This window comes from Lampetra planeri, chromosome 22 (genome assembly GCF_965212315.1).
Source record: "Lampetra planeri chromosome 22, kcLamPlan1.2.h2, whole genome shotgun sequence".
NCBI classification, from domain to species: domain Eukaryota; kingdom Metazoa; phylum Chordata; class Hyperoartia; order Petromyzontiformes; family Petromyzontidae; genus Lampetra; species Lampetra planeri.
The window spans coordinates 5122405-5149842 of NC_136128.1; the positions used below are offsets into that span (position 1 = coordinate 5122405).

Here is a 27438-nt window from a genome sequence, read left to right on the forward strand (position 1 = left end):
TAAGAAATAACAAATATATGTATAGTGTTTGCAAGGAAGTAATTAATTTCGTAATCTTAGCGATTGTTTAATGCAATTTAATGATCGCACGGTGCACTGGGCCTGAATAGCTCGAGTGTGTCCTGCCTCAATTAAACTGGTACAATTTACCTTGGCAGTACCATTGTACCCCGCATTTTTTAGGGATTTAACATGCACGGAACTCTAAGTCGCTCGTTTTTTAAGTGCTGCATTTTTAGCGAGTCCTGCATTTTTAGCAAATTGGATTTGTAATGAAAGCGACTGGCGTACCCTCAATACCTCCACCCAATACGTATACATGCGTGTATGCTGGAGTGTGCTGGACCGTGTTGTATTATTTCGAATATTTATACAAAAAACTAAATAACCCATTTAATATACATAAAATTCTGGCCTCCCAATAAGAGAAATTGCATTATTATATTCCAAAATAATAAAATTCACCGCCCTTAAAAGATAATTGAAAACAAATTGAAGAAATAATTTTAACCATGGCTGCTGTCAGGCTACCTCATTGTTACTTAGCAAAGTTTATTTTTACAAGGGATGCAGTAGAATGTGTTTTTTTTACGAATGTACTGTATTTGCAAATAAAACACGCAATACAATCATGAATAACATTGTGGCCCAAAATAAAACTATGTAATAGGCAACGTTTCAGGAAATGGCCCTTCTTCATAGCACTTAAATAGTGAGGCCAGAAATATAGTCAATGAAGGTTAGAGACTGCACTGAACACCGCAGGACCTGATGAGAATTTAATTTTTAATGTCCTCCGATGACCAGTAGTTGTTTCCCTAATCCGATGACATGTAGTCTACAGTGGAGAACCCTTTTCTAGAGTCAGATTCCTCACATGGTTGGTAGGTCTCTACGTAATTAGTTTAGCTCTTAACTGTCGGATCGTCGTGAACAATTTATATATCTGCAAAAAAGGGTTCATGCTGGGTGCTGCGGTGGTAAGATGTTAACTGCCTCGCCTGGTAGACAGGAGGTCGTGGGTTCCATTTCAATCCTGACGCCTGTATATTTGGAGTTTGCAAGTTCTCCCCGTAGTCGCGTGGCTTTTTCTCCAGGTCCTCCGATTTTTCCCTCCATATTTAGAAATATGCGTTTAGAAATTTCCACTTCGTTGAGCTATGATTTGGGGCCCGGTCGCTTCTGTAAAAGAGCTATATAGCTGTGGGCCTTACCTGGTAAAATAAAAAAAACAATAGTTTAGTTTGTTAATGAGTCTGCAGTTATTTAAATGATTTGAATATAATGTATATATATATCAGATGATTGGGGTATCATTTAATTATCGAGGTAAGTCAATCCTGTTCAAACATTTTGTAAATAGGTCTAATACTTGCGCTCCAACAACTGGTCCCCAAACCTTTGACATTGTCCACAGTTGTCCTGCCTGGTCCAGGAGCTATCTGAAAGGCAGAGCTTAATTCTTTAAGCGTGACACCTGAAACCTCCTCTTCAGCTGAGATATGTTTTGAGTCCTAGGATATATGAAATTTGTTTTTGCTAGAGGTGTGCATACAATTTCTCCACTAAATTTAAGATTACATCTCTATCATGAGTTATGGTTCCATTTTTCTCCCGAGGGGTCAACCCTTTATTATTTGGCAATCATCGACTTTCCTTTTCCTGCTCTCATGCTCCAATTGCTCCCCATGATACAGTATATCTTCAATAAATGTTCGTGTTGCAATCTCTCATTACTTTCACAATTTCTTCTCCTCTTCATGTTACAGAGTTAAAAGAGTTCCGCGTATTTGATCGTTTGTTTAGCATCTCCTCATTTTATATCTCGTCTCTTCCTTAACATGTCTTTTGCAGTTTAATACAATCTCTTCTCTGTTTGCTTTCTAACATTCTCCCCCTCCTCTTCCCACACTTTCAATGGGGACTTGAAATCAGTGGTATTTTTCAGAATGTGATTGACTGTATGCGGACTAAACGTTAAGGCAATACTGCATGTGAACTGGTGACATCCATTTAATTATTTTGCTCCTGTAGTTAAATACAACATTCACGAATAAAAAGAAAAAGCATATACTTACATACGCAATTATTTGCATTTACCGTGAGCTTAAGAATCAATGTTGGTTTTTGAATCGACGCAGCACTGTTACACCCCTCCTCTGTCTATCCACATTTAGGATACCACACTGGCGAAATGTTAATTACCTCGCCTGGTATACATGAGGGCATGGGTTCGATCCTGACCCTGACGCCTGTATAATTGGAGTTTGCATGTCTCTCTCCCCATGGTCGCGTTGATGTTTTCTCTAGGTCCTCTGGTTTTTGCCTCCTCATTTAGAATTAACATGCGTTTAGAGTATTTGGTTGCTATACATGTCCACCTGATAAGCCACTTTATTGAGCTATAAATTGTAGCCATGTCACTTCTAAAAAAGAGCTATAAAGCTCAGTGGGCCCTCCGTGGTGTAAAAAAAAAGTTTAGTTTAACCACTGCTCCAGGCGGTGCAATGTTGAAAACACTCACAGTCAAGTTCAAATACCATTCACTGTTCAACGCTTCATCCCTCCATGGTCAAATGAATAAGTACCACTTAAGTCCGTCATTAATGGGTTTCCTATGGATGTACTCACCCCCGCCACAGCAATGTGGAATTGTCACCACTTAATCAGGGCTGTAAACATGAGATGAGCACCGCCCCATGCTCATTTGATTGAGAAACAGAGACCACCTTGACTTTGTTATCATTAAGATATTTGTGTCACTGGGCTTAACATCCACCGATTCATTACGATAATTCTTCTGAACGAAATGACAGCTTGCCATTTGTAATCGCACATTTGTACAGGTCATGCAATATTCACAACATTACGATTACTTATAGACAGTTTCATACACAAGTAAGTAATATTAATTAATCAAAAGCGAAGGCTTCAAACTAAATTGAATCGTGGCACATGCAATGCAAACACAATTATTGAAAATATTTATACATGCAATAAGGACAATGTTAAAAGATAATCTCACACTTAATAGTAAATCAAGCAGAAAACAAATCAAACAAATACATTACATATCGTAATTTGAAAAATGAAATTCACACAAGCAGAAAAAAATCACACAAACACATGTAGCAATTAGAAAAGTTAAATGTACATACAATTATATAAAAAAACACGTGCAAAAATAATTTATAAAAGACACAAGCACATGCGACATTTGACCAATAGCTTCACATTTATATTTGTATATATGTATGCTGCACATTAGGGCTGACTGTTTCACGATCAACATAACATATCATATATCCTAAAGCGTTCACATAAGTAATTTATGTTTCCAAACAATAAATAATAAATTATGTAATTCAATTTTCATTGTGCCATATGTATTCAATCTATTACAAATGTAAACATACACAGACAAGCTCTATATCATTTAAGAATTGATCAATTGCAACGTGTGTTTGAGTGAGGTCATTATTTGCACCAGAATAATCTTTCAATTAGGATGTTTAATGAGACCAGCCTTCACTGGACATCTGTGAAAAAGAGCTTCAAGCTCATCGGATTTATCCACTATAAAGATTATGATTCTAAAGAGAAAATCCACCTCTGTATGAACGAAGGGGTAACCACTCAAGAATCGTCGTATTTTTTTGACTAACCATCAAACAAAGAGGGTCACTGCATCGTGCATTTTTGGATGCGCTTCTGCGGCCGTCTGGAACAGCTCTTCTTTCCGATATTAGGAAGCCACTGGAGCCGTGCACTTTTAAAACAAAATTTAAAACTAATTTCTTTAGAACTGCTTGTTTGTGTCTAGGTTGATGTTCTTCCCCCGCACCTACGATTGGCACGATTGGCTACGTACCGTGCCATGAAAGTTCAACTCACGGTACATACACAAATTGTCCTCGTCAAAGCCAATTCCTACAATACCTGGCAAGCTCTCATGATTGTGATCACCCATCCACGTAATAACCAGGCTTAAAGCCTGCTGAGCGGCTGACTTCTTTGGCCATACATTGATTTGGTTGTATACTGTAAATGTGTTTAAAAAATTATCAAGATGAATGCATGTGACACAGTTATCAAGGCTTGTGTATGCTTTTTTCATAAACATTTTTTTTATTTGGATAATGATTAAACACGGTTTAATTGAACTCATGCAGCCCTAATGCACGTCCATCACTGGAATCAGACATTGCACCCTCTGCCATGGCCAGCCCAAGTTACGTGGAACTGTTCAGCAGGGGCAGTTAACAGGCCAATTGTTGCCAGACTTTGGTCAACCTTCATGAAGTGATTTGCCATCCCCGGCAGCCAGAATGTACATGTTATGATCGTTCACGTAACTCTGAAACTTTGCTGATCCAACAACTCGCTGACCGTTGGCAAGGTGCACAATGTCCTGAGATAGAAACGGTGTTTGTGTTTGTGAAAAAAATGGATAAGCATCACAGAAAACACGACAATTTTAGGAGTTTGAAGCACAAATCAGTGAACATGTATATAAAGTGTGTGTAAAAAATTATGAACATATGTTAGATTAATCATAATTTTAAACTAAGACATTATGAAACCAAAATGACGCTTTGTCCTCTTCCCAAGGACTTTAATTAAAACATATATCTCATACACAGATACTAAATATTCGATCGCCAGGTCAGGCATGGTGGGGTAAAGTGTGGGTACTCCCACTCAGACTTATGGCCAACGTGGAAGAATAGGCCAAATACCCTCTAGAGACACTTTAGAGCACACTCTAATGGAGGCCCATCTGCCAGCAATGGCGTGAGTATGTTTAAGCATGCAGACATTGTGATTTGACTAAGCCAGATAGCTAAAGTGTCTCCATACTCAAACGAGCAATGGGTCAGTGCTCATTTCTGTAGCTGGCCCTCAGCCAGCAGTGGAAATTACACGGTATCTCTCCATTGGACAACTACAGTCGATTTCCACATAGCGGTACTCGTTTTATAAGCCCCAGAGGGATGAGAAACCGAGTACTGAACTCACCACATTCCGATTGTGAGCCAAAAACTCTACTGAAAGCACCGCCTGGCCTCATAAATGTATTTCATTTACGCATCTCGATATATGTAATAATTAAAGTGCCTGGGAAGAGAGTAACCATCACCCCCCCCCCCCCCCCGGGAGAATTTGTTTCTTTAGCATTTAAATTAGCCCGAGTTTCATAAAATAAATCACGAACCCCGGGCTACTCTGGATATTTGCAGCATATGAACTTTGAGAGCACATGCGACACGGTGGCGCAGCAGTCCCTGGCCACCCTGCCGCACCGCACGCAGCGACCGCCCTCCGGCGTCGACACGGCGGCGGCGCGGCACGGAACGGCAGCGCCGCCGCTGCCGCCGGAGTCGCCCTCGCACGCCGCCACCGCGCGGCCGGGCGAGCAGCAGCAGCGGCTGTGGGGACGGTGGACAACGGCGACGGCAGTGGGGCGGATAGGGGACGAGCGGCGGTGCCGGCGGCGGGAGGGGGGGTCGAGGCGGCAGGGTGGGGCAAGGGCGGCGCATGCACGGCAGACAGGAGGGGAGGCGTCGCGGCGGGTGCGGGGGACCATGCGGGGCTCGGGGCGGCGCTCTCGCTCCGCTCGGCTCGTTTCCTTAAGGCGCGCATGCGGGTGCGACTCGAGGCACAGCGCCTCTCTCAGAAAGGCCGAGCTGAGTTAGCGGCGGGGGAAAGGTGGGGGGTGGAGGGTTGGGGGGGGGGAGTTTTGCGGAAGAGGAGAAGACAACAACAACAACAATGACGATGACGACGAGAGGTTTGCGACGTCGTTTGCCCCAAAGGGAGCGACGGGGCAAGGGCGCGCATGCGTAGCGAATGGACAACGGTGAAATGTGAAATTCGCTTGCGCAAAGTGGAGCTAGTATGGAAAATAAAATGCGTACGTCGTTTACGAGAGCAGATGATCATTTGCATTACTAAAAAAAGGCATGCGGCAATAATTCAACGAAGTAATGCAATAACTAATCAACAAATTTCATAATTAATGTCATCAAAAATCATAAAAGTTTAACTCTAACTGCAGTACATTAATTGCTTGAGTAAAAAAAAAAGTATATATCCTGTATTTTGCAGAAAATATAGCATGCATTCACTTAATTTGTCCACATGAATCATACGCAAGATAATGAACCATCCTGATCTGTATAACACATCAGAACTTCACAGCTGAACAGTACATGTCCTGTCATTTTAGTGCTATCACTAAACCAGTGAAAATATGGGCAAACGCACTTTTCTCATCCGATCACAAACTCAAAGACAAACCAAACCATCGCCAATTCGAGAAGAGCAAAACACGAAAGAGGCAATCTTACCATATCCGAGACAGCGACTTGTGCAGCTCTACGGGACATTCCTTCAAATCGCACTCACCCTCCGTTTTCGCTGCCATCCTTACACCGCGAGACCATGGAACTGGTGTGATCAAGGGGATGAAACGAAGCCCCCCTTCCCTCCCCCACCGATCGTGCGCGCGCGGACACTGAGCTGAGCCCAGCCGAGCGGCACGGACCGAGCCGTCGAATGAAATAAATAAGGGTGAGAATGAGCAAATAAATAAGTGAAGTGGTCACGCTGCGTCGCGCTTCTGGCGATTGGGGCGACCGTCGCACTTTCTCTCGGTGCGCCACTCCTACCGTGTCCACGTCAGCTCTGCTGCGCGGAAATAATAATCTGATCGTGACGGTTTCACCGAAGACGCTTTCTTTTTTTTATTCCCTTTCCTCCCAGTCCACTGGTCGCCGAAGCCGCCTTGCGGTGTGACCACAAAGCCTCCTGCCGACAATTGGCCAGCATTTGCTGACCGTTACAAGACTTGTAAAAAAAATCCTCGGTAGGGTCACAATGTGTTTTTTTTCTTCTTACAATTTTGGAATTGTCGGAATCGATAAAGCGTTTAAACAAGCATCGTAATAATGACCGCGTTTTTTTTATGTCGGCTCTAATAACCAACACAGATACAACTGAACAAAATTGTAACGATTATATAAACTAGACGGTATATTGGACAAGCGTAGAAGGCCACTGCACACTCGTGCTTGAACGCATCACAGAATGGTCCAGTGGGCTCTTGCCTAAAGCGCATGCTTTGACTTACGCAGCCAACTATGGTCGCACTAAGGGCACACGCCAAGTTCAAGTTTATCGTCTTGAATTTTTTGGAATGGTAAATATTGATATGAAAAGCCATTTGACTAAGAGGTTGGCGATGTTTCGCTTAGCGTAAATATTAATCATAAGTGTACACTTACAGGACTATGTTTCGTTAGTAGACTCACAGGTTTCTTTACCGACAGAACCAATAATCTAGGTTTCTAACCATCATCATGAGTAACGGATGTGATATATCTACTTACAGTTGAAGGTGTCATGTTAAGAAGGTTACATATACGTTTTGGTGAAACCAATATAATACTGCCATTATCATATTAGTTGTAGCTCTACCGCAGTTCAGTTTTCATTCTCATAAGTCAATTTGATTGGGGGATGTGTTCCCGATTTTTAGATTTATCTCAAAAAGTACAAAAAATCAGGCCAATTCATCACCATCTCTCATGGTCTCGGAATGCATCACTCCATCCAGCGTCTTCACGTGACCCGGTTCCATCGCTCCATTTCCGTAGTGGACATCCTCTCATGGAATTTCTCTTTTTCGGCTGCCAATCCGTTGTTAGTCTCCAAGCACCGGTGATCATCCCTTCTGACGACATGTCCTTGTCAAGCCAACCTACTTGTTCGTTCGTTCATTCATGTCTCAATCCGCTTGTCCTGGTGAGGGTCGCGGCTTTGTATTCGAGCAAAACAAACCTTGCCTTTTTAACGTCTGGCAGCTCAGCAGCACTGATTCAAGCAAGCCTGACTCTGCTGATGAGAAACTGTTGGTTGAAATCGGCACGAAATTGACTCGTTCTGAATCAATGTTGCTGAAATTATTCACTCCCAGAATGCCGTTGAGACGACGGGGGTTTTGCAAAAATATACTTTTTCACGTGGAGAGGTGGGTATATCAAGGAGACGTTACATTTTCTGTACAGTCGATATGATGTCTTTAACATGTTTCTGTGCTCTCTAATCCACGTGTTTCTCAGTGTACAATGGCATGGACATCCCCTTGCTGCTCGGCACACTCTTCAGCTTATGATCCATTTTCCTTTTCAATGTCCATGTTTCTTAGCCATATATCACAGCGTCCAATATAAACTGATTAAGCCCCACTTTACAGGTGTATTTATAAAGTGCATCCATCATATTCATACATATCAACCCGTATGCTTGTACAGAGAAATTGAGTTTTCAGGTCCATATGGAGTACAGCCGTTTCAATACGGGCAAAAACATTTTTTCTTCTATTTGTTTGTGTTTTTCCCTTGTGATGGGACTTTGTAGGATGAACGTTGAGATATATAAGGGCACGGGGTAACCAATACGGTCTGAATTGGTCTGTAATAAGGTAAGGGGTTGACAGGTATGTATATTTATGCCTTTATTTTTGCAATTTAATTTTCAGAAAACTGCGAATAGCCTTGGTAAAAGCGTATCTCCTTGTGCGACTCCTCACCTAACAAGAACACATGTCTCAATATAGCTGTGCCAGTATTGTAATCAGATTTTATTTGAATTTTTAGTCCTCGTTTTTTGAGAACTGAGATGACTGCATGAATTTCCACCGAGTGAATGCCTATTCGTAACCTGCAAAGGTCGGGCAAAATGGCATGTCTTTTCTAAGTTAATCTGGTAAATTGTTCGTGAACGATTATTGGGAACTGAACAATGGACAATTTTACAGGCCAACAACTACATGAGCAATCTGGCTTTAGGAAAGGTTTCTCGACTGTTTATTGTTCTTTTTGCTCTTGTTAGTTTGCACATTCCAACCGTGCGATGCCCTGAAACTGTTACCACTGCCGATTGTATTTAGCAGCAGAGCCGTGGTTACGAAATGTCAACTCCCCTGCCTGGCATGCAGGAGGTCGTGGGTTTTATCCCTGACTCCTAAATATTTGGAGGTTGCATGTCTCTCTCCCCGTGGTCATGCTGTTTTTCCCCAGGTCCTCCGGTGTTTTCCCTCGACATTCAGAAACATTTGTTTAGAGTACTCTTAGGTTTTGTCGGTAAAGTCACGTAGGTAAAAATTTAAAAATAAATGATAAAAATAATAGAAATAATAGAAATATTAATAATAGCTTCAAATCTAGAATTTGTTTAGAGTATTTGGCTGCTATAAAGTTCCACATGTTAAGCCACTTTGTTGAGCTGTCATTTGTGGCCAGGTCATTTCTGAAAAAATATATTTATAACTCAGTGGGTCTTACCATATGAAATAAAAAAAATTGTTTAGTTTAGTATTGGGCTGTGGTTGTTCTCGTAATAAAGCTGCTTAGCTCAATGGGGCTTTACCAGCTGAAATAAAATCTGAGTTTGAGTCTACCATCAACCACAGATCTTAAAATATTTCTCCTTCAGACACAATCGTATACTGTGATACATGCATCTGCGTATTTGTATGTATGTATGTATAAACTATACATGCATATAAACTATACATACACAAGTATCTCAACTACTTATATTTGCATAGTCCATTATAAATCATGCAGAAGTTCGACCACAAAAGTGACAAAACCCAGACTGGGTTTATGTGGCCTGCGCTGGCTTGAATCACCCCTTTTCTTGCCTGGGCCAGTTTATCACATTAACGACACGCACCCAAGTGGCTGTTAACCCATGGGTGATAAAAAAAAAACTCTGTTCAGACACAATGCCCCGACTCAGCCCTAGCCTCTAAAAAACGTGTCCATGTCAGCATCTAAGCAACCGCAGCCACTATCACCTCGCCCATATAAAACAAGGACTAACTGCAAACAGGCAATACGTTATACGTGCAACATTAATTTTATTGGACTCCTTTTTTAATGTTGTCTATCAAAGTTTTAACGGATTCCATATGCAACCCATTCTCGTGTGAGTGCTGTAAAAATGTGTGAACTTCAAAAGTGCTTCCAATTTCACATTAAAAATGTAAAGTTTATGTTTTTTTAGTTTAGGCATAAAGCCTTAGCTACAAAGTACTTCAAAGACATGTCAGCCTCACAGGCTATGCAAATCCACGCACAGTGAGCTACGGCAAATCTGAGCAGACAAGTTTAAATTGCCGAAAAAATAAATGCAATGCACTGGCATGTTTAAAAATAGATACCGTTTGCAATGGTGTAGAATTTGATTAAATAACGTAGCAATATAGGAAATGCTTGCCCTACTCTACTGCACTTTTCCAGATAGACTTTCACGAAGGCCATTATATAGACATGAGGGATGAGTTTCAGATTTCAACATTTAAGATTTTTGTACGAGTTTGATTCCTTCTTCGGATTGTGGAATACTTATTCATTATGTGTACCCACGTAAAATGCATTTGCGCTCACGTAAGTGACGTCACCCAATGCCACCTGACTCCACTTTTAGCGAGGACAAGCGCGTAAGCATACCTGTCAACCCATATGGTATCCCTGTATTCTTGTACAGGGAAAATTTAGTTTAACACGAAAAAATTTACATTTTTGTGTTTCTACCTTGTGATGAGACTTTGTAGGATGAAAGTTGAGATTTATCAAGGCACGGGGTGACCAATAAGGTTGGAATTTGCCTGTAATAAGCCAGGGCACTGATAAGGGGTTGACAGGGTATGGGGAAATTGCGTCGATTTGGTGACATCATTACCAGTTTCTGGATCAATCTAAAGCAAAAAGACAATATTCGGATCGTCTGAAATGTCGTATTTAAGCCTGATTTTTCAGATGGTTTTTTTGCATCAGAAAATCACGAACAAATCCTGCATCAGGCTCCCAGTTTCACTCAAATTTATATAACATCCACACACTCATTAGTGTCGTTAGAGAGAATATAACAAAATAAAGACAATTCATCTCGTGAATGTATCTGTCCCTCTAAGTAAAAAAATCCGGTATATTTTTACTCATACTGTTTTACATGTATTTACTGAGATAAATTAAATATATTTTTACCTTAAAATGTTCTATTACAAACATAACCAAATTCCTACCTGTAATAATTTTTGACAACGTCTTGGCAACGTCTGAAGATACTGCTCGCGTTTTGATGTCTACGGAAATGATTGTATAGCTTTAGTGCCGAAAGAGTCCACGTGTTATCGCGATCATCCACGGAACAACCGATAAAAGTTGCCCAATCAAACTAAGCGCATGTCCCGTAGTCAACTCCGAGGCAGAACTGAATTGCTTTAGTTGAACCTGCTTCAACTGGACAGCCAGTATACGTTGAGTTGCCATATCGCACACATACATTTCTATCACAGGTTTTCTTTTTTTCTGTGTGCATGTGACAATGTAAGCACTATATGTCAAAGTCTCAAGTGCCTGCGAAAGCCTCTTTAAAACAATGTCAGTGGGACCTCCTGAATTAAAACAACCGAAGTGTTAGGCTGAGGGTGTTAACCCGTGACCCTCACCTCAAATTCCACGGCAAGCCAGAAAGGTTTGTAATGCATGGGATGTCCACCAACATACACGTGGCTAATTCATGAATAAATGAACTCGGTGGGATGGGGTTGGAAATCCCATGCGCCTAGTGGACGTGTTCACCATGAACATGTTCTAAATGAATAACGTTGCTTCCCCTGGGACATTGCATCTAACTGTGCAGTTCCAATCCACAGCATCTGACGTTCAAAAGTTTTAAGCGGACCTTACGGGAGCCCGTAAATAATTCGCAAATGAGTTCGGCCGCATGCCACAACCGCTGCTCCCGATGGATGTTGTTAATGGGTGGAAATGAACATTCACGGATGCAGGCCTCATCAATCATGGCGCTCGTGCTCAACTTGGGTTGTGGGCGACAAACGGCTCCTTGAGCGCTCGGAGAGGAGGGACATAGCGAGCGAGCGCTGCAAGGTGACGTCTGGAGACCAACGTGGAGGGGAGGGGGTGGTTATTTATTAGCTTTAAACATTCTCCCAGGGGTGTACATCTGAAATGCAATCACTTGTTTTATTCCCTGACCTGGAGAGACATAGTGAGGTGAATGTGCTGCGTTTGCAGACGTAATATTTTTTTTTTAGGAATCGGCCACTTTTGAGGAATTTCGACAAAGCAATGGATCTTTTTTGTTAACCAACGGGGAAGTAGATTGTTCAGCAATAATCTAGGATAAAGCAATAATGTCCATACAATAGGACATGACATGCGTGTGAACGCACGCCTGTAATTCAGGACTTTAGAGGTGCGATTGATGACTCGAGCAGATGTTGTTTGTGGTGAGACTTACCTACAGGGCCTCAAGATAGCGTGTACTATGCAGCACAGCAAGTCGATTATTTTACTCTCTAGAATTTGGAGTTACTCCCTCTTGTGCATCGGTTTTCCTCTCACATGGGACATCGTCATGCTGGAGCTCTGCCATCACAACGCATGGCATAACTTATCACAAATATTTCGTTTGATTTGGGTGTAGCGTTGGGCAGTGGTTAGCACGCTATGAAACCAAGGGGCTAAGTGTATTATTTGGGTGGAGCCGAGGGGCAGTGGTTAATGTGGTATGAACCCAAACGACTATCTTATATTCCCGGACATCGGTGTCAAGCATGATCTGAACCGGTCCTAGGCCCCCTCATTGCTATCCCACACTGGTCACCAGTGTGGTGAAGTATGGTCAAACAACCCCCATGACCAAAACGGTTTTGAGAGGCCTTCATACAGCAGTGGATTGCTTTAGTGTTGAAAATAATTATTCGCAATTGTAATTGTTCTTTCTTATTTAGATGCTATGCATGTATGAGGGATATGTGTCATAAGCATTAGATTGGTATACACAGTATTCACTTGTTATTCACGAGGGATACGTTCCAGATATGCTCCTGAATAGCACATTTTGTAGATAATGATAGGAGAACGTATCTTTTTAATTAATTACCTCCAGTAAATATGTAAATACGTGTTATCTCTCATCACTTGATTTCATCACTTTCTCACATGACATTATCTTTTTCTCTCTCTCTCTCTCGATGCAGCCATATGGAGTTCCAGATGCAATTCGTGGAGAGCCAAAATCGTGGATAGCAAGTTCGTGAATAGCGAGGGAATACTGTATTTAGATTATATGCACGTACAAAGGACACGTCTAATGAACAGGAGACGAATACATAAGCCAAATTATGCAATAGTGCACAGGGCCGAAATGAGGTTACGGTTGGGATTATGTTGGTTCAACGTTAACGCCGAAGGGCTGAGGAAGCAATGCTGAGGCATCTACGGGAATGCTGCGGTTCGACCAGGCTCGAAAATTCAGTTTAGAAAGAGGCATTGCCGCAGGGATACATCTCGTACTCAAAGAGAACATATTCTTAGGTTTTTTTTTTTTCGGTAAAGTCACGTAGGTAAAACATTAAAATTATTTTACTTTCATTAATTTTAATGTTTTACCTACGTGACTTTACCGAAAAAAAAAAACCTAAGAATATGAATCCTTGCAGTCACGAACGCTTCAAATCTAGAATCAAAGAGAACATCCAACGCCTCAATGCATAATACTGCTAAAACAAAATCTCAATTGATGCGAACATTTTTGCGAGACTGCATGGGCAGTTGTGCACAAGCACACACGTAATAATGTAGATAACACTGCTCTGAAATAGGATTGAAAACAATTAATAGGCGAAGTTGCAGACATCTGATATGAATAAGAAAAATCGTGCTAAATGCCACCTATATGTGGTTTTATTCTTTTAGGGCAGTGTTATTGACAAATGTGCTGGGTTTTCATACTTATTTGCTGCTTTGCTGCATATACAGCAAAGCATAAGAGCCACAGCCAAAGACCACAACGTGGTGTTTCATTCACAAGGCAGCAGCTCTGATCTCACAAGGAAGCGAGATGTTAACTACCTCGCCTGGTATACAGGAGGTCGTGGGTTTGATCCCAACAAAGATGCCTGTATATTTGGAGTTGCATGTTCTCCTCGTGGTCGCATGGATTATTCTCCAGATCCTCCAGTTTTTCCCTTCACATTTAGAAACATGCGTTGAGAGTATTTGACTCCTATACATTTCCACATAAGCCACGTCGTTGAGCTATCAGTTGTGGCCAGGTCGCTTCTAAAAAAAATGCCATATAGCTCAGTGGGTCCTATCTGATCAAATAAAAAAAAGTTTACTTTTAGTTTACAATATCTCCCCCAACGCTACGTTGCTCCAGTGGCTTAACGCCAGCGAAAATGTGAAAATTCCCTACTACTCAAACACAACAATGTGGTAATTCTCACAGCGGCTGCCAATCTGAGTGGTTAGCCATACCCAATCCAGCTCTGGCTTCCAAGCTATAGAGAGAGCAGGCTGCAGGGTGGCAATGGCTGAGCATCTGAAATGCCAACACATGCTGACACGTCTCCCGTGTGCCAAGCCCAGAGAGAGCAAAGCTCCCTTAAATGTGGTGAGTCAAGCGGGACTTTGGGGAGAGCGTCTCCTCACCAAATTAACCCCTGCCTCACCTGATCTGCACTGTGGGAGGACGCAGACTAAACCACTGTAAATCACTTCCGCCTTCACAAACGCCATTGTGAAACACTGAAAAACTCACTACACTGTGAACCACTGCCATCTTCACAAATTCCACCGTGAAACCACTGTCACTATCAAACGGTCATTGTGGACCACTGCTAAATTCACAAGTTCAGTGGGGGCACAGCAAAAAACCATTCGACCTCACCTGAGGCCATCGCATGGCTTCCATAAACGAGCGAATCTTTGAAGCTGCTCGTCATGATGCATATGCTGGCACAGGGGTCGGCAACCTGCGGCTCTGGAGCCACATGCGGCTCTTTAAGGAACTGCTTCGTGACCGTTATTCATGAAGGACCACCGTTTCACATTCGCACGGCACTGCAGCTCTTGAAATGTTGAGTTTTTTTTACCGAATTCGAACAAACAATGTCCCTCATTGTTATTTTTGGTTGCCGACCCCCGCCCCCCCCGCGCTGGCAGAAGAACCCACCCTTCCCATGGGCAAATCTGGCGGCACCGTGGTTGGGGGGAGGGGGGAGGAGGGGGCTCGCCCCAGCATGCTAACCCCTTGCCTCACCTGATCTTCTTGCTGCCACGGATCCTCTCCGACTGCACGGACATGTAGCTCGTGCTGCTCGTCCGGGAGACGCCCGACACGTCGCTCACGTCGCTGTCCGACGACTTGGTGGACACGTTGTCGGCACTGCGCTGGTGGCGGGGCCGGTACTGCGACACACGCGGATTACCACGGTTGTTCTACGGCGCTCGTGGTCACGAGACAAAGGATGCATTGGAACTCTTACATGTTTTGATCTTCTTCCGTGCAGGGGAAGGTCAACAAATGAAACACGACAAAAAGTGCTGAGCCACCCATCCACTTTCCGCGGTGGCCAGAGTTCAAATGCATTCACCTGCTATTGTACATGGAACCAAATAGCACCGTGGCAAGCTTGCTCGACGACGCAGTTGGAAGACTAAGTTGAAATCGCAGTCTATAGGCACAAAACAATGCGTATATTCGTTGATTCAAATAAAGGATCACAGTCGCAATAAATGCAGTGAATAGTGCATGACAACATTCATAACATGCGATCTTTGCACATTAAGTGCAACAACTGACATGAAGAATTACACACGCATTATTCTCCCTTTCAGACATAGATATAAATTGTTTACAAAGGGCATTGGGAGGGCAAACAAGCTGTCTTTAGGAAAGGGTTTTCTGCCATCAACAACCCACATACGATTAATCAAGTTCTAGAGAAGACAAATTAATATTGAATACCATTCCACCTCGACTTTATGTAAGTACATACTGTAAATAACCAACCATGCTAATTGCAGGTGCGGGGGAAGGACAACAAACTAAACACAAAAAACAGTTCTAAAGAAATGCGGTTTCATTCTAGATTTAAAGTGAATATCTCCAGTGGCTTCCAGATATCAGAAGCCGGAACGTTCCAGGCGGCCACAGAAGCACATCCGAAAGCGCGCGATGCAGTAACCGTCTTTGTTCGAGACACTGCATACCACATCATCGTGCACTGGTTGGCCCTATTCCTGGTTTGAGGGAGGACGTCATTGGGTGGATTTGCAAATTCCCTCCTAATTGCAACGTAAGCATATGTAGTTAAAATAATTAATCCCCAGACATGAGGCAGATTAACAGCTTACTTGTATATGGTGAACTTTCCATTTGCCACTTTTCATCGCGTGGATGATTACATTCCCTGCACCCAGCGTGTTCTGTGAGACGTTTCTGAACTACTCACTTGATTTAAGACTGTTGGCAAGGCTAATACTGCATCAGTGAGAGAAATAGGTACTTTTGCGAGTAACCCAGGCCTACCTTGCAGATTGTTCTCAATGGATGTCTTTTGTTGCCAGAAAAAAGGGGGGAAAACTTCTTCTCAGGTGAATTGAAGGACACTCAAATTAAATGCTAATAAATGAACTCTCTTTCCTCTCATCCCCAGTGGTATTTGTATGTATATTGAACGTCTTTCACACCCTTTACAATCCTCGTGCGTATTATCCGTGGAGAAGATGGCAGTACCCGCACTTTTCCCCACCACAACGCGACCTACCAATCGAGCCCACATCCACCACAGTGAACTCATTTGAAGCCCTTCTTCCAGCAGTGGCACGAGCGAGCGATTAAATCGGGGCTGCACCCTTGAGACGAATTTTGGCGTTCACTCAACACGATGAACTTAACTCCGTACCAACTTTGAGCACGGTTGGTTACGTACGGTGCGAAATAATTTCAACATACATAGAATCCCCCACAACCTTTCCCATCACAATGAACCCATCAAAGGGACAATTTCTCATCAGTGTGGAGAACTACATTTGCTTACTGGTAATTCTAACTTTCTGCATAATTTTTTAACCAAACCTGGGGCCATTTCAGCGAATTCCCATATTCTCCGCGCAATTTTGAACGAATCAGGCCACCTCCATTTGAGTCTTCCACTATCGATTTTTATCCCTACTTATCACAGACAAGGCTTTCTTTACTCGTGTTTTAAAGCCATTAGCGTGTCCTGCTTGATTCGATAATTCTAGCTCACTTTTAATGGCTGGAGTCGCTCTCGTGTAATAATTGGCAATCCCAACGGAAACAAACAAGGAAGAATAAAAGAGTAAACAAACTCATGAACTTTAAACACCCATGAAACATTCCACACTGCAACTGAATTCTATGCTCGTAGTCTGCGGCGGAGCAGACACAATCGGCACATATAACTGCAATAGCGCCAACTATTATTTTATTCGTTGTAGGTGTTTGCTTCTAGACATATACAGACTCTGACAAGAGCATCTGAATCATTAAGGCCACAACGCACACAACTAAGGGCTTCATTTCCCACTCTAAAGCTGCCAGGCTGGCTTGGAGTAGAGGTTACCAATATAAGTTACGAGTATTAGAGTGCACCTATTGTAACGAACCTATACCGTTGTACCCCTGTGTTTCTACAATCTTACGATAGCACAATATCATAAAGACAAACTAAGTCCAGATGGATGTGGCAAATCCAGATAATTCCAGACTGAAAAAAAAATAAAGTTTGTAAGAACATTAATCTCTGTTAGTCACTTTTATTTTCTTATATTTGTTGATATTTTAGATGTTTTCTTGTTGGGAAATTGCTTTTGTCATGCTTTAAAAAGTGAATGCAGAGTCTCACAGATGCTCTCACTTGGGTGAAACTAAGGGCTGCACCTGACTGACAATCACAACAAAGTCGCAATTCCACGTGCATTGATCACAACGCACTTTAAAATGTCCATTTAGCCCCCATACAGCTCTCCCCCACCCCCTCTCTCCCTTCTTTCTCCCCACTCCCTCGACTTTCATACTTTAGTTGTTCTTCCCCTCACCTTCCCCTCTCTACATAAAAGTACATGTAGTCTGCTCGCGGTCCCCGCTTGGTGGGGCAGCGAGCCCAATCTCCTCCCCCCTCAAAGTTAAAGAGCACAGAGTTTGAGACCAATGTCCGCAAAGTTTCTGTACCCGCTCCACTCACATCTCGGTTCGTGCTCCGTAACGGGATCCTACTGAAATACAAATGTTTTAAATCCAATTAGTTAGATTTTAATTGAACATTTTAACCGTGACTGGTTACATATGAGGATGCTCTCGTGATGTAATGGTCAGCACACTCGACTTGCAATCCAGAGCTCCCTGGTTCGTACTCCCGCCCCTGTCCACCCCGGCGTGTAAATAGGTACAACCACAGTTAGCCAATCAGCAGGCCGCATGTGGTGGGGAGAAAGTGTGGGTACTCCCATCTCTTCCAAGATGTCTGGCCAGCATGGAAGAGTAGGCCAAAGTACCCTCGGAGCTCCATCGAGTGAAGGCTCTTGTGCCAGCAGTGGCATGAGTAAGCAATTGCAGGACTGCAACTTGAGTTTCATATGAATACTTGGCGCAAATTGGCAATGATGCACAGGCACAAGTCATGTCAACTCTCCACCATTATCGTTAACATTGCCTTGCAATTGAGACACATTAATCACGCCAATCTTTCGGTGCTCTGTAGACATATCTGCTGAATGGCATATGTCATGATGAAAGTGGTTGGTGTTTGTAATTTATGCGTGATACAATATGGTGTCACTGGAGAGACTAAGGTGGTTGGGGAGGTTTGGTGCAAGCCTCACCACACCGTCGCATGCCATGCCAGCACTAATAGGTGCTCACTAACATCACTTGCCCAATGAACATACCATTGGGTTACCATTGTGTGCATGCAAATATGATACTCATTGTAAACCTTGGTCGGTGCTGCTGCACTTAGCTTACTAGATTCACAGTCAGTTGAGAGTTAATGTTATCACCCCGTCTCCACGATCGGGTTCATCCTCAGCAGGATCATGGATAGACTGGTCCCTTAATATAGGGAAATATTAAAATCATACCAATTAATTGCTCCACGGATAAAAAAAAATGAATCGTTAACACTCGTACGGTTGTGAGAGTCAATTGCTTTCGATTCGCATACATCGTATGGATCCTCTCATTCTGGCACAAGGATTAGTGGCACTGAAATTTGATTAGTTCAATTCCCGCCGATGGTTAACATCAGTGGTGAGTGATATCCCTTCACCAATCCATGCTGACCAGGGTAGTGACATATGGCTAAGAACCCATCATGATCAACATGGCATGTGGAAGCCTTCATCCAGTTGGGGGTTGATAGAAAGATTGCAGATTATGATGATATTCTAGACAACATTAGCTCAACTGACCCCTGTATCCATTAGAGATGATGCTGGGCACCATAAAATAAAAAAAGCATTCCTAAATCAAATCATGATCACAAATCATGACAATTCATCGAATATTACCCAGTGTAAAGAATAACGAAATTCCATCCGGAGTGGAGATAGAGCGATGTAACCAGCTCATGTGCACATGCTAAGGATATTGTGAGATCACAGGGTCCCGAGCTGGCAGGGACTTGGGGAGGCCTTCATCTGGCAGTCAATTGATCGTGGATGACTAAAACAATAAACCTGATGGCTGTAACACTACAGCTGATGGCTGTAACACTTCAGCTGATGGCTGTAACACTTCAGCTGATGGTGTAACACTTCAGCTGATGACTGTAACACTTCAGCTGATGACTGTAACACTTCAGCTGATGACTGTAACACTACAGCTGATGACTGTAACACTTCAGCTGATGACTGTAACACTACAGCTGGTGGCTGTAACACTACAGCTGATGGTGTAACACTACAGCTGATGGTGTAACACTTCAGCTGATGGTGTAACACTACAGCTGATGACTGTAACACTTCAGCTGATGACTGTAACACTACAGCTGGTGGCTGTAACACTACAGCTGATGGTGTAACACTACAGCTGATGGTGTAACACTTCAGCTGATGGTGTAACACTACAGCTGATGACTGTAACACTTCAGCTGATGACTGTAACACTTCAGCTGATGGTGTAACACTACAGCTGGTGACTGTAACACTACAGCTGGTGGCTGTAACACTTCAGCTGATGGCTGTAACACTTCAGCTGATGGTGTAACACTACAGCTGATGGCTGTAACACTACAGCTGATGACTGTAACACTACAGCTGATGGTGTAACACTTCAGCTGATGGCTGTAACACTTCAGCTGATGGCTGTAACACTTCAGCTGATGGCTGTAACACTACAGCTGGTGGCTGTAACACTTCAGCTGATGGCTGTAACACTACAGCTGATGGCTGTAACACTACAGCTGGTGACTGTAACACTTCAGCTGGTGGCTGTAACACTTCAGCTGATGGCTGTAACACTACAGCTGGTGGCTGTAACACTACAGCTGGTGGCTGTAACACTTCAGCTGGTGGCTGTAACACTTCAGCTGATGGCTGTAACACTACAGCTGGTGGCTGTAACACTACAGCTGGTGGCTGTAACACTACAGCTGATGGCTGTAACACTTCAGCTGATGGTGTAACACTTCAGCTGATGGTGTAACACTACAGCTGATGACTGTAACACTTCAGCTGATGACTGTAACACTACAGCTGGTGGCTGTAACACTACAGCTGATGGTGTAACACTGCAGCTGATGGTGTAACACTTCAACTGATGGTGTAACACTACAGCTGATGACTGTAACACTTCAGCTGATGGCTGTAACACTTAAGCTGGTGGCTGTAACACTTCAGCTGATGGCTGTAACACTTCAGCTGATGGCTGTAACACTTCAGCTGATGGCTGTAACACTTCAGCTGGTGGCTGTAACACTTAAGCTGATGGCTGTAACACTACAGCTGGTGACTGTAACACTACAGCTGGTGGCTGTAACACTTCAGCTGATGGCTGTAACACTACAGCTGATGACTGTAACACTACAGCTGATGGTGTAACACTACAGCTGATGGCTGTAACACTACAGCTGATGGTTGTAACACTGCAGCTGATGACTGTAACACTACAGCTGATGACTGTAACACTACAGCTGATGACTGTAACAATGATAGCTGACGGCTGTAACAATGAAGCTGATGGCTGTAACAATAAGTCCATCCTGCCCTCACCTTGGAGTAGACGTCTCTCTCCAGTTCTTGGCTGGACCCTGACCCGGCTGACTGCTTGTATTTGCTGAGGCTCAGCTTCATCTGCTTGGTTCTCTCCTCCACTTCCAGCGTGGCTGCAGGAAGCACAGACACACACACACAGCAGCTCACGCAAAACGGAACATTTGCCAGCGCGAAGAGACCATTCTTAGCCGACTGATGATTGTTAAACTGCGTACGTCAAGATACAGCTCGCCGACATGTTTTCAGGTTACACCACTCATCGCTCGGCCACAGTGTCCGACGTTTCGCTCCACAAGCTTTGGAGCAGGTGAAGACGCTCCCAGAAAGTCACCTCTGATTAGCACAATTGGCCATGTACCGTGTGAAAGAAGTTAAACATACGTTACACACGAGTGGAGCGAAACGTCGGAACGCTATTCTTCCTTGCACGAACGTAACCCCCCCCACGCCCCCCGCCCAGCGAGACGCTCATTGTACACCATGGCGAAACTTCAGACATTATGCCGAACAATGCAAGTGAATCAAATCGGCAAAGCCATAGGGCAAAAAGACAAAGATCCCCCGTATAGCCTGAACAGACTGTTGGGGCAAGTGCTGTTAGCGAGCACCTCTGAAGGCCGGCACAATACACGAACGAGTGGGTTGCCAACACCACGCCCGGCTGCCTTTATCCTCCATGTGGTGATGTTTACACACCGCACCAAGTACTTGTTTGAGGCTGAGTCGACCTAGGGGAGGCCCAGGACCAGTTCAGGTAATCCTCACCGGTGTTGGCCATTAGCAGTATTCGAACTCGGGAGGTTGTGGGGCAACAGCCACGAGAACCTATGCGGGGAGCACGTCATGTCGGGGGAGATAAGAATCCGGTTTGTGGTCACCTCGATCCTTTGGGGGCACTGCCGGGAGCTGGCGTCCTCTCCGCGTTGTGGCCGGCGTTCCAGACGGAGGACTTTGGCACGGGCTGTGTAGGCGAGGTCTAGGACAACAGAGCGGATGCAGCAGCCGTGAGGCACTTGCAAGCGAACAATGATGATGATAATAATAACAACGGTCGGTGCTGCTGGCCATGCTCGTTCACATTCAGCACTCTCTGCCCCCCCCCCCCACTCTTTGGCAGCGGCTCCGCCCAGAAATGTTATAAGCACGACGGACGTGCGTCGAGGCCACGAGGGGAGAATTATTTAATGGATTTTTTTACGCTGACATTAAGGTTTAAAAGAATGGGCAATGGAGAATCAATGTTCTAGCGGCAACTCAGTGGGAGTGACATTAGGCAAAAGGTAAGCGCAGTGTTGAAAATCAAAGTGGTTTTCCATTCCATAAACTAGAAACAATTTTTATTTTGCCCGACCCACTGAGCTCTATAGCTCTTTTTCAGAAGCGATCTGACCACAAATGATAGCTCAACAAAGTGGCGTATCACGTGGAAATGTATAGCAGCCAAATACTCTAAACGCAGGTGTCTAAATGTGGAGGGAAAAACCGGAGGACCCGGAAAAAAATCCACGTGACCACGGGGAGAACATGCAAACTTCATTAGGGTCAGAATTTAACCCATAACCTCCTGTACACCAGGCGAGATAGTTAACATCTCAAACGAGCATGGAGCGGTAATCATCTCCTCTTTCCAGCTACGAGACAGTGGGGGAAATGCCACATTTGCATGGTGGCAGTGAGTCACCTTATAGGGCAAGCTATTTAGTTGATTTTTTGACATGTTTGTATTTTGCGACTGGAGCATTTATTCCGCTGTAGCTGCTTTTCTATCTGTTTTATTAGGCAACCCAGGTCGCCTTTGGAAAGCAACGTGTAGTCTAAATATGATCCAACCTGATCAAAGATAATGATTTCTGTCTGTTTTCCCACCGAGCGGTGGACACATTTATCAACACCAGAGGTAGGAAGGGCTGATGTTACTCCCCAACCAGGAATTGAACTGACAACCTCCAGACCGCAAGTCAAGCACCGCAGTATCAAGCCACTGTACGGGTCACGTCGAAATCGGTTTCGCTTTGAATTGTCGCCAGCTGAGAATTCTAGGAGACAAAGGTAATTTTACGACGGCTGTTATTAAAGATAATTACACGGGGTGGCAATCGGTATGATTTAAATGAAAAGTGGATTAAGTAGTGTAGATCTACAGTCCCAAGCAAATAGTGGGAATCAAATAGTGGGAGCGGACGCAAAACGTTAAGATTCCCTTCATTATAGCGAACATGTAGGCATGCCAGTCACTTCACTGCAATTAGGAAAATCTAAAGGAATCATTCCGAATGATCAAACTTAATAATCTGGTGTACAATAACGCATTTAATGAGGAATGATAAAGCACCTACGTGCTCAGTTTAACAAGTAGGCTTTCACGACCAATATTATTCATAATAAAGGTTTTTGGGTTAGATCGCGTAAGTATAGATGTGTCGAAACCCTCCAACACCCAACACAGCCAATCAGTAAGGGATGTGTCACATAAACAAAACGCCAAATAGTTACTACTTCAGCCCACCGGTGTGTTGGAGAGTGTATCCACAACATTTACAATCTGAGTAGTACGACGTTTCGCTGGTATTTACATCCACTCTCCAACACACCGGTGGGCTGAAGTAGTAAGTATTTGGCGTTTTGTTTACGTGACAAATCCCTTACTGATTGGCTGTGTCGGGTGGTGGAGGGTTTCGACACATTTACACCTATGTGCTGTTAACCTTGCTATCTGATGAACGGAACTACGGTGACATGGGGTGAAGCTACAATGCACCATGGACACACACATGCAGAGGTAACAATACCACTTGCATCACGCCCTTTCACAATCTTTACGCCAATCAACAGTGAACGATAAATCAGATTTGCCCAGTTCAAATTGGAGACGTAACACATCCCTGGTGGCTAGACTTGCCCAGTGGTACAAAGCAACCGCAGCTCTCTGACGACCCGCTGCTAGATGAAGGCATCTCCCACGCCGTGTTGGGTTGTGGAGTTGGTCGATCATTCTGCACCACACGGGTCAGTGTGAGCTGGTGGAGTGGAGGGTGCTCCAGGGTCAGTTTTGGAAATCGGTCACCACTGAAGTGAGGAATCAAACTCAGGTCTCTGGGTTCATAGCACAGTGTTCTTATTGCGTCATTGCTCCATACACGGTCTATTGTACATCGTTCCAATGGGTATTGGACAGAGAATGATAATTTATAGAATTGTAGTGACATCGCAGGATGTCAATGTGCAGTGCCGGCCCTAGAGAGGCACGGCGTGCAGTGTAACAATATTGTGGATACCACAAAGGTGTGGGTGTAGTACCGGCCCTAGAGGGGCCCCATGAGCACTGATTGATAGCGCTAGATGGCACCATGCTTGGCGTGTAGTGCCAACCCTACAGGACAGGTTGTGTGAGTGCCGGCCAAAGGATGAGGTTACTCGAGGCCATGGCACTCTGGTTGACCTGGGAGGACACGTGACCAGTTAAGTCTAGAAAAGGGCCCCAAGTGGGGGCTAGGGGTGGTCACGTGGTTGGGACCCAGATCCTTCCCGAGGATTCTGGAAGGTGGTCGTTGCCAAAGGCGCAGCCAGCCACGCCACAGAGAATATAAGCAGGGTCTCGAAAGGGACCCGGGTCGTTGTTCATCCTGGAAGAAGCCTTCGTCTACGTTCTCCGTTCAACGAGTCTCAAACATGTGGACCCGGACCCGAGCTGTTGGTTCCGGTGCATAGTAGCAGTTACGTTGTAACTAGTGTAGTTAGCCTGGTGGTCACCACCATAGGTGGTTATTCTGTTAAGGAGAAATTACCCCATGTATTGAAGTTAAATAAATGTGTTGCCTCCAAGTCTACATCTGCGACTCAGTTGAACCCATTACAAAAATAAATAAACATTCGTCTGCAGGAGAAAGAATCCAAAGATCCCCTGTCGGCGAGCACCGATTAAGGCCAGCATAATACACGATGGGATGGGTGACCTGCTCGACGCAAGAATAAATAATAAACACTCAAGCACCTGTTCAACTTTGCATGCACACTTGTATATGGGGACAGATGCGCGTACATATTTCTCAAAGGAGTGAACTCTTAAACAGGAATACACTCGTGAATGATTATAAAATAACGAAAATAACCACTGCCGATCGCCACTAAGTGGCGGTGACATCACCATGGCGATTGTGTCATGGTGATGTTCACTGACAGGAGGTTACAGAAGAGACCCGGGTGCCATGGATTGATTGACCGACATGACAGGCAGATGCACCGCTTGTGGTCCCCACTGTGCCCAAGTACTGCGTCTTAGCGAACTGGCACTGTTCATGAGCCTCCTCCACAGAGGCCGATTTTTACACCACACTGGTACCTGCCATTGGCAAGTCCACTCCGTTACACATTCTTCCAAGGCTGTATTTATAATATATATATATTGGGGGGGGGGGACATCCCCCCCCCCCCCCAATTTTCAAATATGCTCAAAATGTCCCCCCCCAATATATTGCAATAAAATAGATTTCTGTTTATATGATTGTGCTTATGGTTGTACTTTATAAATCCCTAATCTCTGCCATTACATACAATGAAAAAACAAAAGGTAAAAAAGAAAAACAGAGCAATGTAATACAATATACTATTAGACATTATTGTTACAAAATAAATAAAAAGTAAATCCTATGTGTTAGTGATTTTTTTTATATTTTAGGCAGGAAATGGCAGGAAATTCGTTTTCAAATTGAGATTTTTTTTTCTGGGGGGGGGACCCCAGACCCCCTGGAAGATTTGGTCCCCCCAATGTTGACTCCATGGCTACGGCCTTGCATCCTTCTGTACCACATCAGTCCATCTCTTTTCTAGCCTGTGCTGTGCCCATTTAGCTCTCTCTATCCAGCCAAACTGAAGCTGCTTGGGCATCGAGTGGCTGGGCATTCGGGCTACATAACCCAGCCTACACAGCCTCGCCTGCCAGAGGAGCTCACTGATGGGACAGTGGAGTGATTACGTAAATTTGTGTAAATGTACAGACTGACACACACGCACACACGACACGAGGACTATTACTGTCAACTGGCATTAACTCAAGAACATGGCATTTGGTTCTCATTCACAATGCACATTGGCATAAGCCCTCATTACTGAAGGAAGTCCAGTGGACGGTAATATCATAGACACTCCCGACAAGTTTTAAGCTGTCATTCTCATCCAATCACAAAGGCATAGAGAATAGATCATGAGAGAACGGACATTCGGGCAGCTACTGAAATAGCTGATTTTGGTCCTTTGCAAATTCTAAATGAATGTAGACATGTTGCCGTGCTTTCTGGTGATCTCAGTTTTCACAGAAAATTAAGCCAGGTTAATTATGCTGTTCGATCTTTTGCAAGAATGTTAGCAATGAATCGTTAATGTCCTTGAAGGGAAACACGTGATATAAATATATGAAACAAATTGGGTGGCTGTAGTTTTGTGGAGACGAACCCAAGTGGATCCAGGGTACGTGTTATTTGGCTTACATCAAGGGGCAACCAGCCAAGTATTGTCACTGGCTGCATCTGATTGGCCTGCCTCAGCCAAATGACTTCCTGTGCTTGGCCACCGTTCCTTTTGTTATCTACAATGAGGACCCACGTATAACAGAGCGGGTCCATGCCTATAAACGCCTGTCAGTTCCCCAGCATTGGTCTAAGTGAGCTCGACTATCCTGCTGAGCAAAATGTTGAATGTCAAAATTAGTCCAGAGGTTTTTTTTTATTAAACCAATCCTGCTGAAAAATGGCACTCCCAGATGGGATGGATAAAAAAACACGACTTTTCATGTGGAGAGACAGATATGGGAAGGAGGTGGATTGTCTGCCAATTTATTGGCATCATGTGGTAACTTCCAAGAGTCCATTTGTAACTCTCACGGAGCAGTGGAACACTCCATGTTAAGTAATTTCCCAAGGAAGGAATTATCATGGAACTACTTATGATATCTCTTCAAGTGACCTCATATCTTGCACGAAGGGGCAGCACTCCCCCACCCACTCTGCTATAAAGAGATTGGACGCCAATTATTTTAATGACCAGATTTCATACGATGGCTTTTTATCATGTAGTCATTGGTGACTCATCTGAGAAGCTGGTTTAATCAAAGGTGGCTTGCCTGCATTCATAGTCAGAATGCCAGTATTACCAGCTCAACGATTTTACCTCCTGGCAAACCACACTAATGAGAATTATAGCCAGATCTGACAAACACATCGCATACCAAGTTAAATGTGTTATCCAACGTTAATGTAAAAAGGAACTTAAAGTAATTTCCACGTGACTTTCAGGCACACACCGTAGAGCCCTAGAGTGG

At 43.9% G+C, this 27438-nt stretch overlaps 1 protein-coding gene across 1 annotated transcript in view; it reads right to left on the bottom strand.

Moving 5' to 3' along the window:
* LOC144724938 (regulating synaptic membrane exocytosis protein 2-like) overlaps positions 1 to 27438 on the bottom strand; it is a 256156-nt gene that overhangs the window by 15749 nt on the left and 212969 nt on the right. Inside the window, exons 19-21 of the mRNA XM_078604261.1 lie at positions 22004 to 22101; positions 21123 to 21235; positions 15145 to 15293 (exon numbers count right to left, since the gene is read on the bottom strand). Coding sequence (XP_078460387.1) covers positions 15145 to 15293; positions 21123 to 21235; positions 22004 to 22101 — 360 coding nt within the window. The remainder of the gene's footprint in view (positions 1 to 15144; positions 15294 to 21122; positions 21236 to 22003; positions 22102 to 27438) is intronic.